Below are 17,560 nucleotides of genomic sequence, written 5' to 3'. Positions count from 1 at the left end.
ACAACATATGCAAGAATCAGCCCATTCGGATAAATGGTTCGGGAGTTATGGGACTTTAAAGTATTGACCGACCGCATGGGTAAAGTATCCGAAAACAGTTCCATGCATTTTGGCCCTGCGGTCGGTCACAAACAGGTGAATGAAACATACGAATTACTTGGGTTATAGAGACTAAGGGGGATTCGCATGAATCCCCTAGTTCGTATGTTTCTTTCTACCGAACGGTGGGTCATTCGGTAGTTTCTATACGAATTCCTGGAAGTCTGGAGGTCTCAGCGGTGTTTGCCTAGTCGAGTGTCCGATTTCAGTTCCAGACACTCGACGGCAAAACACAGCTGTTCGGCAGTTAAAGATGGCCGCCACCACGTGGTTGTTTCCTGAATGGCGGCCACCCAGAGGACACAGAACACATTACATGATTGCCAATTACCCGTTTGCAACATTGTTGCAAACGGTAATTGGAGGCACACTTAATCCTGGGTGGTCTGGTTGTTCGGTAGTTTCCTCAATACAATGAATGGAGTGATTCTACCGAACAATCAGATGAAGGCTGCCTATATATATATAACCCAGGTTAACTGCATACATAAATACATATACAATATACAGGCAGTACAATAGGATATGCTTCACAGTCTTAAAGGGACAGTAGTCCCAAAATGTCCATTGCTGATTTTAAAGGGCCAGTAGCAGCAATATAAATTAGTACATGCCCAAATATAGTCTTTAAAGTGCAATATGTCCAGGGGCCATAGTCAGCGGGCAGGAGGCTAGCAACCAGGCCTCTCCAGTTCACAGTGGCGAAGCTGGTTTCGCCACATTTCTCCCCTTGGCCAATTAGACTAACAGGGTACCTGACTTTCTGCCGGTCAGTGCCCTGGTTAGTCCAGCAACCCACCCACAAAACAGAAATAACAGAGCAGCCCACCCACACTAACCGGTTACTACATCTGGGTGAGGAAGGATTTTGTCCAAGTTCTGGTGTTTCACCACTGCTGGGTGGGAGACGGGTAGGCTGCCTTGGTGGGTTGCTGAGGGGGCAGAGACCAGCGGTACTCTGTCCTGTTGCCAGCACTACCACGGGAGTAGTCTGGTGGGCGTCTGGTTGCTGGAGACTGGCTGTCTCCCCTTTAGGTGCGCAGCTCGACTGCCGGAGGGGGAGACCGACTGTCTCCCCTTTGGATCCATCACACTGAGGCTGGGGAACAGGACCGACCGTCCCTATCCCTTGTGCTGTAAGTGCAGAGACTACGGTCCCATCTGCACAGTTGTGGGGCTTAACATCTCCCCTTGGTGAGTTAGGCTGCCGCTGGAGAGAGGGTGTAACAAGCTCCTCTCTCTGGACGGTAAACTGCCGCTGGGGAGGGGGGTTAGCAGGCTCCTCTCCCTGCCACTCTCTCTGCTGGTGGAAAGGGGGACCAGCTGTCTCCCCTTTCATTCTCTTGTCCGGCTGCTGGGGTGCGAGACTGACTGTCTCTGCTCCCTGCAGGACACACTGCCGCTGGGGAGGATGGACGACACCATCAGCTCCCTGGGGCACACACTGCCGCTGGGGAGGGAGGACGCTGCTCTCCTCTCCCTTCGCTTCACACTGCCGTCTTGGCATCTCACTTTGCTGCTGGGGGGCAGGAACAACAACCTCTGCCCCCTGTAACTCAGCCTGCCGCTGGGGAGGAAGGACTGCACCTTCGGCTCCCTTGGACACACACGGCTGCTGGGGAGGATGGACGACACCATCAGCTCCCTGGGGCACACATTGCCGCTGGGGAGGGAGGACGCTGCTCTCCTCTCCCTTCCCTTCACACTGCCTTCTTGGCATATCACTTTGCTGCTGGGGGGCAGGAACAACAACCTCTGCCCCCTGTAACTCAGCCTGCCGCTGGGGAGGAAGGACTGCACCTTCGGCTCCTTTGGACACACACGGCTGCTGGGGAGGATGGACGACACCATCAGCTCCCTGGGGCACACATTGCCGCTGGGGAGGGAGGACGCTGCTCTCCTCTCCCTTCACTTCACACTGCCTTCCTGGCACATCACTTTGCTGCTGGGGGGCAGGAACAACAACCTCTGCCCCCTGTAACTCAGCCTGCCGCTGGGGAGGAAGGACGACACCTTCATCTCCCTGGGGTTGCTCACAGGACCAGTCTAGGAACTCTGCTACCTCGGGTACTGCTGGTTGCTGTTGGGCGGGAGGGCCGGTTGTCTCTTCCCAGGCCTCATTGATGAGTCGCAGGTAATCCCCCTCCAGGTTCCATTCCTCGGTGACCAAATATCGTAGGTCTGCCTCGAGGTCCATAGCGCCAAAGAGACCCAGCATGTTCTCTCGGATGCCGTACAGGTCCCAAAAACGATAGTCGGTATCTTCCCCAAAGTCCCCGTCACCACTATTATCCCAAAATAGACCGGGGCCAGTGTATTCTCCGCCTTCTGGGAACTCATACTCTGCCATCCTGGGGACACACTGAGCCGCGTACCACTGTAGCGCCTGGTACGCGTTGTCGAGCGTCAGTTCTGCGTATACTAGAATCTCGAGTCTAGTCACCCACTTTTCTGTGGTCTGTTTTCTCAGGAGGGGCATCCGCTCTGCCATTCTAGCCAGAATTCGCTGCCTTCTGCTGCGGCGCCGATCCCCTCGTGAATGCTGTACTTCTTCTAGGGCTTCGTCCCACAATCTGGCTCTGGCCATATCTCTGTACCTCATCATGTCCTCCTCTGGGACTCCTCCACCCCACAGGCTTACGTAACTGGACATTACATCCTGAAGCTTCTTCTCCATTTTCTGAGTTCCTTTGTAGATAGGGTCGCTGTACGGATACTAGCGTTGCCCTCAATTTGTAATCCAGAAATGGTGTTGTCTGTAGCTGTCCCTCTGGTTGTAGGAACGATCCCGCCGCTTGCCACCAATTGTAACGGACCGTTTCACACACAAGAGGATAAAACCCAGTTTAGGCGATATCCCCCTTTCCAGATGCACAGGCAGCTACGGCAAACACCATTCTCCCGACTGGAACCACACGAACACTGGAACAGCTGAACAAGAAAAGCAGACCTCGGCTTACACTCTTGGCAGTCAGCATACAATCCCATTCCCCCAAAGACCGAGACGACACATCGCTTTGAGGGTTAAGCAAGACTCTAGACTGGGACACCCAGTCTGGCTTTTATTACCAACAAGTACATACAGGACACTCCCAGGGGGAGGATGAAATTAACCAATCACATGGATGTACCTCCCACACATTTCCTCCCCTTAGATTAACACTTAACACAATTATACTGTACACCTTTTTCCCCAATTCCTGGATGTACCCCAAATACCTATGCTACACCTCCAAAACAGGTATCCCCTGATAGCCCTTATTCAGGGGGACAACATATGCAAGAATCAGCCCATTCGGATAAATGGTTCGGGAGTTATGGGACTTTAAAGTATTGACCGACCGCATGGGTAAAGTATCCGAAAACAGTTCCATGCATTTTGGCCCTGCGGTCGGTCACAAACAGGTGAATGAAACATACGAATTACTTGGGTTATAGAGACTAAGGGGGATTCGCATGAATCCCCTAGTTCGTATGTTTCTTTCTACCGAACGGTGGGTCATTCGGTAGTTTCTATACGAATTCCTGGAAGTCTGGAGGTCTCAGCGGTGTTTGCCTAGTCGAGTGTCCGATTTCAGTTCCAGACACTCGACGGCAAAACACAGCTGTTCGGCAGTTAAAGATGGCCGCCACCACGTGGTTGTTTCCTGAATGGCGGCCACCCAGAGGACACAGAACACATTACATGATTGCCAATTACCCGTTTGCAACATTGTTGCAAACGGTAATTGGAGGCACACTTAATCCTGGGTGGTCTGGTTGTTCGGTAGTTTCCTCAATACAATGAATGGAGTGATTCTACCGAACAATCAGATGAAGGCTGCCTATATATATATAACCCAGGTTAACTGCATACATAAATACATATACAATATACAGGCAGTACAATAGGATATGCTTCACAGTCTTAAAGGGACAGTAGTCCCAAAATGTCCATTGCTGATTTTAAAGGGCCAGTAGCAGCAATATAAATTAGTACATGCCCAAATATAGTCTTTAAAGTGCAATATGTCCAGGGGCCATAGTCAGCGGGCAGGAGGCTAGCAACCAGGCCTCTCCAGTTCACAGTGGCGAAGCTGGTTTCGCCACATTTCTCCCCTTGGCCAATTAGACTAACAGGGTACCTGACTTTCTGCCGGTCAGTGCCCTGGTTAGTCCAGCAACCCACCCACAAAACAGAAATAACAGAGCAGCCCACCCACACTAACCGGTTACTACATCTGGGTGAGGAAGGATTTTGTCCAAGTTCTGGTGTTTCACCACTGCTGGGTGGGAGACGGGTAGGCTGCCTTGGTGGGTTGCTGAGGGGGCAGAGACCAGCGGTACTCTGTCCTGTTGCCAGCACTACCACGGGAGTAGTCTGGTGGGCGTCTGGTTGCTGGAGACTGGCTGTCTCCCCTTTAGGTGCGCAGCTCGACTGCCGGAGGGGGAGACCGACTGTCTCCCCTTTGGATCCATCACACTGAGGCTGGGGAACAGGACCGACCGTCCCTATCCCTTGTGCTGTAAGTGCAGAGACTACGGTCCCATCTGCACAGTTGTGGGGCTTAACATCTCCCCTTGGTGAGTTAGGCTGCCGCTGGAGAGAGGGTGTAACAAGCTCCTCTCTCTGGACGGTAAACTGCCGCTGGGGAGGGGGGTTAGCAGGCTCCTCTCCCTGCCACTCTCTCTGCTGGTGGAAAGGGGGACCAGCTGTCTCCCCTTTCATTCTCTTGTCCGGCTGCTGGGGTGCGAGACTGACTGTCTCTGCTCCCTGCAGGACACACTGCCGCTGGGGAGGATGGACGACACCATCAGCTCCCTGGGGCACACACTGCCGCTGGGGAGGGAGGACGCTGCTCTCCTCTCCCTTCGCTTCACACTGCCGTCTTGGCATCTCACTTTGCTGCTGGGGGGCAGGAACAACAACCTCTGCCCCCTGTAACTCAGCCTGCCGCTGGGGAGGAAGGACTGCACCTTCGGCTCCCTTGGACACACACGGCTGCTGGGGAGGATGGACGACACCATCAGCTCCCTGGGGCACACATTGCCGCTGGGGAGGGAGGACGCTGCTCTCCTCTCCCTTCCCTTCACACTGCCTTCTTGGCATATCACTTTGCTGCTGGGGGGCAGGAACAACAACCTCTGCCCCCTGTAACTCAGCCTGCCGCTGGGGAGGAAGGACTGCACCTTCGGCTCCTTTGGACACACACGGCTGCTGGGGAGGATGGACGACACCATCAGCTCCCTGGGGCACACATTGCCGCTGGGGAGGGAGGACGCTGCTCTCCTCTCCCTTCACTTCACACTGCCTTCCTGGCACATCACTTTGCTGCTGGGGGGCAGGAACAACAACCTCTGCCCCCTGTAACTCAGCCTGCCGCTGGGGAGGAAGGACGACACCTTCATCTCCCTGGGGTTGCTCACAGGACCAGTCTAGGAACTCTGCTACCTCGGGTACTGCTGGTTGCTGTTGGGCGGGAGGGCCGGTTGTCTCTTCCCAGGCCTCATTGATGAGTCGCAGGTAATCCCCCTCCAGGTTCCATTCCTCGGTGACCAAATATCGTAGGTCTGCCTCGAGGTCCATAGCGCCAAAGAGACCCAGCATGTTCTCTCGGATGCCGTACAGGTCCCAAAAACGATAGTCGGTATCTTCCCCAAAGTCCCCGTCACCACTATTATCCCAAAATAGACCGGGGCCAGTGTATTCTCCGCCTTCTGGGAACTCATACTCTGCCATCCTGGGGACACACTGAGCCGCGTACCACTGTAGCGCCTGGTACGCGTTGTCGAGCGTCAGTTCTGCGTATACTAGAATCTCGAGTCTAGTCACCCACTTTTCTGTGGTCTGTTTTCTCAGGAGGGGCATCCGCTCTGCCATTCTAGCCAGAATTCGCTGCCTTCTGCTGCGGCGCCGATCCCCTCGTGAATGCTGTACTTCTTCTAGGGCTTCGTCCCACAATCTGGCTCTGGCCATATCTCTGTACCTCATCATGTCCTCCTCTGGGACTCCTCCACCCCACAGGCTTACGTAACTGGACATTACATCCTGAAGCTTCTTCTCCATTTTCTGAGTTCCTTTGTAGATAGGGTCGCTGTACGGATACTAGCGTTGCCCTCAATTTGTAATCCAGAAATGGTGTTGTCTGTAGCTGTCCCTCTGGTTGTAGGAACGATCCCGCCGCTTGCCACCAATTGTAACGGACCGTTTCACACACAAGAGGATAAAACCCAGTTTAGGCGATATCCCCCTTTCCAGATGCACAGGCAGCTACGGCAAACACCATTCTCCCGACTGGAACCACACGAACACTGGAACAGCTGAACAAGAAAAGCAGACCTCGGCTTACACTCTTGGCAGTCAGCATACAATCCCATTCCCCCAAAGACCGAGACGACACATCGCTTTGAGGGTTAAGCAAGACTCTAGACTGGGACACCCAGTCTGGCTTTTATTACCAACAAGTACATACAGGACACTCCCAGGGGGAGGATGAAATTAACCAATCACATGGATGTACCTCCCACACATTTCCTCCCCTTAGATTAACACTTAACACAATTATACTGTACACCTTTTTCCCCAATTCCTGGATGTACCCCAAATACCTATGCTACACCTCCAAAACAGGTATCCCCTGATAGCCCTTATTCAGGGGGACAACATATGCAAGAATCAGCCCATTCGGATAAATGGTTCGGGAGTTATGGGACTTTAAAGTATTGACCGACCGCATGGGTAAAGTATCCGAAAACAGTTCCATGCATTTTGGCCCTGCGGTCGGTCACAAACAGGTGAATGAAACATACGAATTACTTGGGTTATAGAGACTAAGGGGGATTCGCATGAATCCCCTAGTTCGTATGTTTCTTTCTACCGAACGGTGGGTCATTCGGTAGTTTCTATACGAATTCCTGGAAGTCTGGAGGTCTCAGCGGTGTTTGCCTAGTCGAGTGTCCGATTTCAGTTCCAGACACTCGACGGCAAAACACCGCTGTTCGGCAGTTAAAGATGGCCGCCGCCACGTGGTTGTTTCCTGAATGGCGGCCACCCAGAGGACACAGAACACATTACATGATTGCCAATTACCCGTTTGCAACATTGTTGCAAACGGTAATTGGAGGCACACTTAATCCTGGGTGGTCTGGTTGTTCGGTAGTTTCCTCAATACAATGAATGGAGTGATTCTACCGAACAATCAGATGAAGGCTGCCTATATATATATAACCCAGGTTAACTGCATACATAAATACATATACAATATACAGGCAGTACAATAGGATATGCTTCACAGTCTTAAAGGGACAGTAGTCCCAAAATGTCCATTGCTGATTTTAAAGGGCCAGTAGCAGCAATATAAATTAGTACATGCCCAAATATAGTCTTTAAAGTGCAATATGTCCAGGGGCCATAGTCAGCGGGCAGGAGGCTAGCAGCCAGGCCTCTCCAGTTCACAGTGGCGAAGCTGGTTTCGCCACATCATGCCTATGTTATTTTAGTTTAGAGAATTTAAGCATCATTATAGCAGCAATGTCAATGATATTGGCTTGCCTATTAAGGACCACTAAAGTCACCCATACAATTTCATCTCAATGAGGTGGTCTAGGTGCAGTGGTCCTGTCATTTTAACCCTGCAAGGTAAAACATTGCAGTTTCTTTAAAACTACACTGTTTACACTGCAGGGCTAAATCCATCTCTAGTGCTGGAAAAATGTGAGCAAAATCTTTTTTTCTTTTTTTAATGGAGGCGGGGGAAGGCGCCCTGCATATTATAGAGACAGGGGCATTATAGCTTTAGAAATACAGGTATGTATTACCAGTGCTATAGTGTTCCTTTAAAGACAGTCATACAGCTCCATTCATTTCCGATTGACTGGGGATGACATTTCATTCGTCATTTGTGCCCTTATTGCAAACACTGATTTGTTTCCCCTTGATAGATGCCCCTATTGACTCTCAAGCACCAATACATGCCGTTGCAAGCTAGTTCTTTTCCTGCTGTCACCTCATGTAGTCATTTCATGCTGTACTGTTCACCAGAAATCTATAACCGATCCATTTCAGTTTTGTGAGTCAGATCTAAGATCATATCTAGATCATGTGAATATCTTACTTTGTATATTTGTTTAATTTTTGAAGCACTGGCAAGAACAGTGAGTAACGGAACCTTTGCAACCAACTCATCAATAAACATGAAACTTGTTTGGCAGAAAAATTTCCAGTCAGTCTAAAGCTTTTCTTACACCCAATGGCATACCTATTACCCGTATCGGGCCCGTCACTCCAGGGGGCCTGGCCGCAGCGGTGACCTTTACGACTGTGGGCTGCCGGCATACTTTCCTGGGTGTCTGAAAGGAGGGGAGATCTTCACTGTGCTGTTCCTCCTGCCTGTGTGTAGCATTGTCAAACGGTCTAAGAAAAAGTGCTCACTGACAGAGCACTTCCTGTCAGACCGGGAACCACGGCGAGCCAGATGCAGGAGGGAAAGGGAGAGAGAGAGGAAAGGGACACATGCAGAGGAGGGGGCAGAGAAGGAGGAAAGTGACACATGTAGGGGATGGGGAAGAGAGGGAGGAAAGGGACACATGGAGGGGAGAGGGAGAGAGAGAGGAATGGAACACATGGAGAGGAGGGGGATAGAGGAATGGAAGGGACACATGAAGTGGAGTAGGGAGGAATGGGACACATTAAGGGGCTGCGGGGAGGGTATGGGACACATGTAGGGACTGGGGGGAGGAGGGAATGAGACCCATGGGGGCCTAGGGGTGATGAGATACATGGGAGGCCTGGAGGGGAATAAGACACATGGAGGGACTGGGGGGAGGGAATGAGATACACAGGGGCCGGGAGAGTGGGATGAGACACATGGAGAGGATGGGGGCAAGGGAATGAAACACATAGGGGGGGCCCAGGGCAATTTTCGCATCAGAGCCTCATGGTTTGTAGTTACACCTCTGCTTACAACTCTTGGTATTTTGCTCATGGTAAGCTTTAATCTTTTGTTTCCTCATGGCACTTTCATATAGATAATCTACTCTTGGTGTGCAAAACAATTATCCATTAAATGCGATAAAACACTTATCTTACCTCTTTGTTTATTTTCTTGGCTTTGAACAGTTTGTTTCAGCGGAGCATAGTTAACTCTTCTGCTGCTTTCACCAACACTGGAAGGATAACCTCTAAACCTGCGTGGACTTCTCAGTGATGCAACTTGGGCAGCGCTAGAGCGTTGCTCAGAAGGTCGCGTGGCAAATCGGGATCGATATCTGAACGATCTGGTTGGGAATTTTGTTTCTTAAAAACAAAAGACAAACAATTAGTGAAAATTGGATCATAGGACCCGTTTACAGTTTGACTAAAGGTTTATTGCTCATATTATGTGTATTTCTTATACCATCTATCATACATATTTAATGCATAACACACCAAGTGAGTTCTTTGTGATTATTCTTGAGAATAATTAGTAGGCTGAGAATGGTGCAAGCTTGCTGGGTAGAGCTGTCAGGTGTGCAACTGCCACCTGGGCCACTAGTATAAAGGATTTATGAAAGTGGTTGGCAAGCACTCCAGATGTTATGAAATACATCAGGGATGGTTTAGTCCACATAATCAGGAGTGCCAAAGGTTGCCTACCCCCGATTAATGGGTTCCAGCCTCATAGCCTTATTCTCCTGCTGAACTCTGTGTGAATGGCACAATATTTTTGAGACTGATACAGCAGGCAGAAATTGTGCAGGGTGTTTTGTATCCCAATCCTGTGTAGGCTTGTGCATGGGCTAGTGACCCACAATGTCTCTTCAGGCTAGCACTCTTTGATGATTTCCAGGAGACTACAGCATCTGTGATTGACAAAATGTTGCATGTGGGGTGAGATGATGACACACAAGTGTCAGTGGAGTTTCAAAAAATTGGGTGAGATGATGACAGTTAAGTGTCAGTGGAGTTTCAGTAACAGAATTAGCATCAAGTAGGCATGTACAGATTTGTGTGAATGCTCAATTATGCTGTGCAGGTCATGCTGATAAAGGTTGTAGGAATATCTGATGTCCCACACCTGCAGCCTCTTCCTTTCATACCCAATTATCATGAGCATGCAACGCATGAATAGACTCAGACACAGAGAGTTGTGTGCACTATATGACCATTCATTTGTACTTGCCTCTTTTGATTAAAAGTTGATAGCTCTCTCCTACGAGTTTGCATCTAAGCAAATAATGCAGAAAAAATTTGATAGACACTAGGAACTCTGATAAAAGAGAGTGACATTTTAGGTAAATTAAATCAGGAACAGCTATTCGGCTTGGATGCAGAACAACAAGACAATGTTTTAGGTGCACAAATGCTGCTTGCAAGGTTCCCATTACTGCTTAAAATACACTCAGACATACATGGTGAATTATTGGGGAATCATTCCTTCAGTCATTATGGACATTAAAGCCTTACATATCCCAGGAACATTCCTGCAGAACAGGAAAGGCTGATAGCACCACTTGAACTGGAACCTCCCCTTTAATCCCCACTAAATACACTAATGAGTCTAGAATGCTACTTAACATGAGGAGGAGTCAACCTGATCTTGAATCACAAATAGTTGAGCATGAAAAAATATTTACGGACTTGAGCCAATTCGAAAAAAGCATAAAACACCTTGAACAAAAGGTTATAGCCCATTTAATGTTGATTGGCTATTTCAGTTATGTTCCTTGAAAGATGACTTCTCAGCCTGGCGTGATGGAAAAGTTCATCAACAAGTTCTGTCATAAAGCAATTAGAACTGGTGGCACCAAGCTCCCATTAGGCAAACAGAAAAATAAATACATTTTTGAAAACCCAGAAGCAACCCTTGTATTTCTCTCCACCTCACCGAAAAAAAATATATCTCATTATCACCCAGTATATACTTGACAACTGGCAAAAATATTTTCTAGTTATATAACATGATCATATTATGTAACATATAATGTAACATTCACAGTGTATTTTGGTTTTATCTTCTGACTTCTTTAAATAAAAATATGAAACTGAATAATTGTGCCTTCTTCTGTAAACACATAAACAATGCATATCTTTTTATATAAAATAACATATCTACTTTTATATTGGCAATTCTAGGCAATTTGGTAAGGTGTGCAAATTTAGGTAATAACATAGCATTTATACCAAGAAAAAAAGTACCCATATTTTATTAGTCAATACTATTTATTGACTTAATTAAGAATTAAGAGCTAGACCAGGCCAGTTTTGTCCAACTCGGTGGGTGTACATCATCCAGGCACCTTTCGAGAACAATTTAGCACTTAAAGTTAAGACGGCACTCGGGATATTTGGCATGCTAACAACTTCAATGAGATTAAGTTACTTAAAATCCCTCACTTTAAAAAGACAAACAAAAGCCAAAAAATATGATAGACAATCCAACTTTTTGAGAGAAAAATAATGGCCAGAGTCTCATAAAATCATTGCTATGTGTCATCCGAGCACTAAGGGAAATTAAAGGAAAGTTCAATGATCATAACATGAACCTCAGTAAGGCACAGTCAATTCTGGCTCTTCTCTCTAACTGCCAAATCAGCATTTTAAGAACCAAGTTGGATACATATGACAAATATTTTTTTCTGCCAGCATGAAAAATATATGCCTTTTTTGTTACCTCAAATGAAATGAAAACACCGCATTGGTAATAAATCTACAATGGGTTCATCCTTAAAGCATTCAACATCTGAATTTAATACTAAAATATAGCTGAATGTTTTTCCTTTGTCTGGGTTTAGCCTACAAAATCTTCAGCATGATAAACCCAGAAAATGTTCTGAATTACCAACCACACAGACCTAATATTTGTGGATTTGAAAGTGTCTTAACTTGTGTTTGTTCAGAACAGTCTGAACTGAAGCATTCTTTTCCAGATTGTTGAATGCATCACATGGTTCACTGAATTAAGCCATTTCTGATTTTTAAGGTAAGGTACCATAAAAAAGGAAATGCCATAGAGGCCTGACGTGATTTGAGAACATTTAGACCCCACACCATCTATTTATTTTACCTTGGCCACGTGAAAAGTAAAATGCAAGTAATATAAATAGATTTCCAAAGATGATCTTGTAGCTATTGAAAACAGATTTGAAAACAGATTAGAAAACATCAAGTAATATTAAAAAATATTATATTGTTCTACTGCAATCCATACAATATCTTGATGTATAAAGACGTTTCATTAAATAATAAAAGTGTGTTTATTACTCAGAACAAAGGGTATTGATACGAACAATTTTGTAAATTGATAAAATTGTTTAAGATAAACAATATAGTTATGCTCAGAACTTAAATAAAAGAAGAACGTTTAGTCCTAAAGATTCCTCAATACCTTTAAAGCTTTTCTAATTAACCCGCTCTCCTTCTCAGAAACTGCACTTTTGCCCTCATTCGCCAACCACGCTGGTTCCACAAGCTGTACCATCACACATAGCCCATGGAGGCCATCACTACATATCCAGATTATCCTGGCAACTAGCTCAGTAACCCATTCTACAAAGTCATATAAATTAACCTAGTCCGGTCCAAAATGGTCTAGAAGATAGCCACATTTGAGATGTACTACTAACCAACACTAGAACTAAACACAGGAAAGAAACTGCATTGAATAAAAGCAGAATGACATTACATCTGCTAGATAATACCACACTAATTCTAATAATTCTCCAAAGTCTTCAGCACCCCAATGTTTTGAGTGATTATAAGACATGTAAAGAAAGTTGCATACCTTTTGTGTATTATAAATGAGGATCACCTAAGCATGACACTAAAACAACAGTAGATCAACACTTAACCTCCATATTAAAGGTACACTATAGGCACTAGAACAACTACAGCTTAATGCAGGCATTTTAATGTAAATACTTTGTTTGCAGAGAAAGAGCAGTGTTTACATTACTGCCTAGTAACACATCTAGTGGCAGTCACTCAGATGGCCACTAGAAGTGCTTCTTGGGTCAGTGCTACACAATGTGCAGCACTGACGTTCAGCATCTCCATGCTTTGCAGGGAGGAGCTGAGGGTTCCTCATAGAAATGCATTGACTTAATGCATCTCTATGAGGAGATGCTGTTTGGATGCGGTTTGTATTCCTGACACTATAGTGTTTCTTTAAATCACGTAAAGGACAATGAGGGATAGAGGCTTATATATACCAGCGCTACGGAATTTGTTGGCGCTATATAAATAATAAAATAATAATAATAATAATATGTTAACCTATACATTGACAACATACAGCAATGCAGTAAATAATTATGGAATTATTTAAAACAGGCAAACCCCTTTACAGTAGTACTTAAAGGGATACTCCAGGCACCAAAACGCTGGTCTTCACTCGACATCCGGTTTTAAAATATTCACTTACAGGAACCAGAGTGTCAACGTGCAGGGGTGCTGCTGATTGGCTGAAAGTGATTAGCTGACACTCTCAGCCAGTCTGTGACTCCCAATTCACAAAACTGGCTTGCAAAGGTTATGTTTCTTTTCAAGCCAGTTTTGTGAATGGGGAGTCACTGACTGGCTGAGAGCATCACCTGACCGCTTTCAGCCAATCAGCTGCGTCCCGGCCCGGGAGCACCCCACACTTTCTGTAAGTGAAAATTCTGAAGTCGGATGGCGCCAGGGGCAGAGTGTAGACAAGCACTGCAGTAACTTTGGGGTTAAGCCATTCAAGAACATTTTAACCCCTTGAAAAAATAGTGCTGCCAGGGGCCTCCTGGCTCCAAAACAACTTCATTTTGGTCCTTTTAAGGATCTTCATGAATATATTACAGCAAAGCACCGTAAAATGATCATCTAAACATAAATGCATGTTCTCGTGCCATCTTAGCAAGAGCTGAAGTACCCCCTAAAAAAGTAGAAACAGTGCTCAAAATTTCCACTTGCCACTAGTAGCAGGCGAGTAAAAATGGATCCCTGGCAAGTAGAAATTCACCCCTGGGGAGTGTGACATGCACCCTCCAGGCAAGTTACTTTGAAAACCTGGGTAGTGGTGTAGGCCTTGAAATCATAAACAGTGGTAAAAGGTTTAAAAGTGATAGCTAAGTCCCATGCAGGCCACATACAACCAAACCAACATGACATGGTTGGTACTTACACATATGTACTACAAAACTATTTGTACATAAGCATGACAGCCCTAATTGCCGAACATCAGAGTGTGCTCTGAATCTATAATGACTCTCTACCTCAACCTTCACATGACTCAAACTCCTCGTCATGGTCCAGAGAACACTTCTTCAAAATATACAGAAATCTGGACTGGTGGCCTTATTGATGTGAACCATAATAAATTATTTTGGCAGTATTCATTTGAATACATGCAAAAAGTTTTCCAATCTCTTACAGCGAATGGGCATTACTAAAATGATATATATATATTTTTCCTTGCCAAATTAGCACAATGTTGTTTACCCATGTGACAGTTCCTTGGACTATTACTATTACTACCAGCGATTACAGGTGAATACTACATTTGGAAATAGCATCTGAATCATAATCCATTTAATAATTATAACATTACATTGGCCTACACGTTTTACTCTACTAAAATGAACTGATGGGTACTTCATGCCTGGACTTGGGATTAGTGGAAGTGTCTGTATGAATCAGGGTGCAAGAAGTTACTGCATGCTTATGTTCCTATTGCATGTCATTTCATAATGCTAAAGTTTTTCTCTGAAAATAAGACTGTCACGGGAGATAGGACTCCTCGTGCATGTTCCTTATTTTTCATTTGTTTCGTCTGATATCCCCCTGCATTCGAATGGAATCACTACCATATAATTGTTCCCTTGTGTTCGGCCATCTGTTCCCTACAGTTCGTAAACAGAACACACTATGTATGGTCCCCTTTGTTAACACCTCATAATCACCAACCACCTCTGGCTGTTAATCACAAACGAGCAATCACCTCAAGTGACTCCCTTGGTGGCCGCTATTCGCATATATGAACACACGTGCTATCAGGACTGGCGGCCATCTTGTCTCCCGAACGCAGGCAGCGGTACATGGTTGTCAACTGCATGGATCTCTGAGTCGGCTACGAGCGAGCTCATGAACCCTGCGGAAACTTGTACCACGGCCCATTCAACTTCCCGACCAGCTAGGAGAACGGCGTTCAGGAGTACGGAACTAGGGAAGCATTAATTTCTTAAAAGCCACGGGAAGCGATCGGCGGTGTACGCAGCCAGCCCGACCAAAGGTCAACCAGCCAGCCTGACCAATTCTCTGGAACTGTTTTGGGCTACCGCCTCATGGCCGGTCGGTCAAAACTTTGTTCGAACATAACTCTCGTTTTACCAAACCGTGTGCTTTTTGGATATGTTGTGCGCTCAGACTGGGGCTCTTTGGGAATATGATTTTTTGTGGGGTTCCTGTACTGTTTTAATGTATTTTCTTGATATGTTAAAATTGTATGTAAGTTTTATTATTTGAGAGATAATTGAGTTATCTTACTTGGAGCTCAATTATCTCTCAAACACAATGGCTTGTGAATAGGAAACCCCTGTGATTTTTTCTTGGAACCCCCATGCTAGGGGCACTGTATAAAAAGTCAAGTGTGACCTAATAAAGCTCAGATTGATTTTCTACCCAATACAACTGGTTGCGTCCATTATATTGGGAAACCTCTGCACTGCAATAGCACCATCACCATATGCAGTACATCTGGAACTAGGACTAGTGGAGGATTGAAGGAATAACGTCAATAGACTAGAGAACCCATGACAAAGACATCCCCCAAAAATAAGCCTTAGGTTATTTTCGGGGGATGTCCATAATATAAGAACTTCCCGAAAAATAAGCTTTAGTTGAGATCGTTGCTAGTTCGCTACTTCGCTAATCTATGTTTGGGGAATTTCCCTATGATTCGCGGAATTCCATGCGCTAGTAAGTTTCCCCAAACATAGATACACAGGATTCTATTCCCAAATAAACTCCTTTCTTGCACATGCTTGCTACCATTTTTCCCTGAAATTAGACATCCCCTGAAAATAACCCTAGTGCGTTTTTCGAGGCAAAAATTAAATTAAGACCCGGTCTTATTTTTGGAGATAAACAGTAGGTTATATAATACATTGTTTGCAATTGTAATTAACCATGACCCCCAACTCACAAGATGCCCATCAATTCTGTTTGTCTATCTATCTCTTTCTACTTGTATTCTAACAATATGGCTGTCTTCAAAAGGATTCAGCAATACAGATGGTGAAGAGAATCATGTGTCAACGACCGCACTGATGTTTCCTACTATATCACCATCTGGACAGGCAAGAACAAAAGGTGGAAGAACAAGAAGGCTCAATGGAGTGTGCATAAGATTCTGGTTATACTGTTATAGATACATATGGTTTATTCTTTAAAAACCCAACATTTTAAATACACTGTGAATTTTATACATTCAGATTTGCTAGATTAAAGCAGATATTGTTCATTCAACATGCATGTTTGTATCAGTAAAAACATAATCTGTTTTACTCTTAGGAGTAGATAACTCAATTATTATATGTTTTTATCAGTGTTATCATCACTGATGCAACAACCTCCATTTATTATGTTTGGAATTATCTTTATATCAGTTTCTATAAAACAACATACCTCAATCTTTAGTGAAACATTTATGGGGGTTATCTATATTCAACAATTCTGGGAAAAGTTTTAAACTTGGAAACATTCCATTGTTTTTCACTGTGATTCCTTCTGAACTTTATTCCAGAATAACTCTTTATACATAACCCACAATATCTCAGCTTGGCATGACACACATCTTTAAATGTAGAAAACTTACTTGGCTATATAAGCCACCCAATAAATAGTATAGTAATAAGAACAATGTGGATGTATCCAGGCAATGAAATCCTTAAGTAGTAAAGAGAGACAACCTTAACACTTTCACTACTGATTTGTTCTCATATAAAAGAGAAAATGAAGAATAGCATTGATTTTTTTTTTAAATTAAACCAATAGCTATCTTTGAAACCAGACCTGCACAATATACGGCCAATGCAGCACCAAGGCCCACACACTAAAGGGGCCCGCAAAAAATATTAAGTTTATGTAATGCATTGGAGCCAGTGGTGGAACTGCCAATGTTGCAGCCGCACCGGCTGCAGGGGCAGTAGTTCCACCACAAGCTCCAATGCATCACATAGAGTCTACATTTTTCGTGAGTCGCTCAATGCAGCACCAGGGACAACACACTAAGTGTGTCAGTGTGTGTCAGTGTATCTGTATGTGTGTATTGGTGTGTCTATCTATCTGTATGTGTGTCAGTGTGTGTATCTGTGTGTGTGTATTTCAAGTGTGTGTATGCATGTGTGTCAGTGTGTGTATGTTAATCACAGTGTGTGTGTGGCAGTATATGTGTACATGCGCATACATCTCAGCATTCAAACACCAACACTACACACAAATACACCCCTGCACTCAAACGCCAAAGTTAATTAT

General features: G+C 45.3%; 1 protein-coding gene across 1 annotated transcript in view; it reads right to left on the bottom strand.

The window, feature by feature from the left end:
• Window positions 1–17,560, bottom strand: part of FNDC1 (fibronectin type III domain containing 1) — a 219,065-nt gene that overhangs the window by 143,744 nt on the left and 57,761 nt on the right. The window contains exon 2 of the mRNA XM_063443210.1: window positions 9,167–9,373. Within this exon, the coding sequence (XP_063299280.1) occupies window positions 9,167–9,373 (207 nt within the window). The remainder of the gene's footprint in view (window positions 1–9,166; window positions 9,374–17,560) is intronic.

This window comes from Pelobates fuscus, chromosome 2 (assembly GCF_036172605.1).
Source record: "Pelobates fuscus isolate aPelFus1 chromosome 2, aPelFus1.pri, whole genome shotgun sequence".
Lineage (NCBI taxonomy): Eukaryota > Metazoa > Chordata > Amphibia > Anura > Pelobatidae > Pelobates > Pelobates fuscus.
The sequence above is the reverse complement of the archived record's forward strand: the minus strand, read 5'-3'. Positions and strand labels throughout refer to the sequence as shown.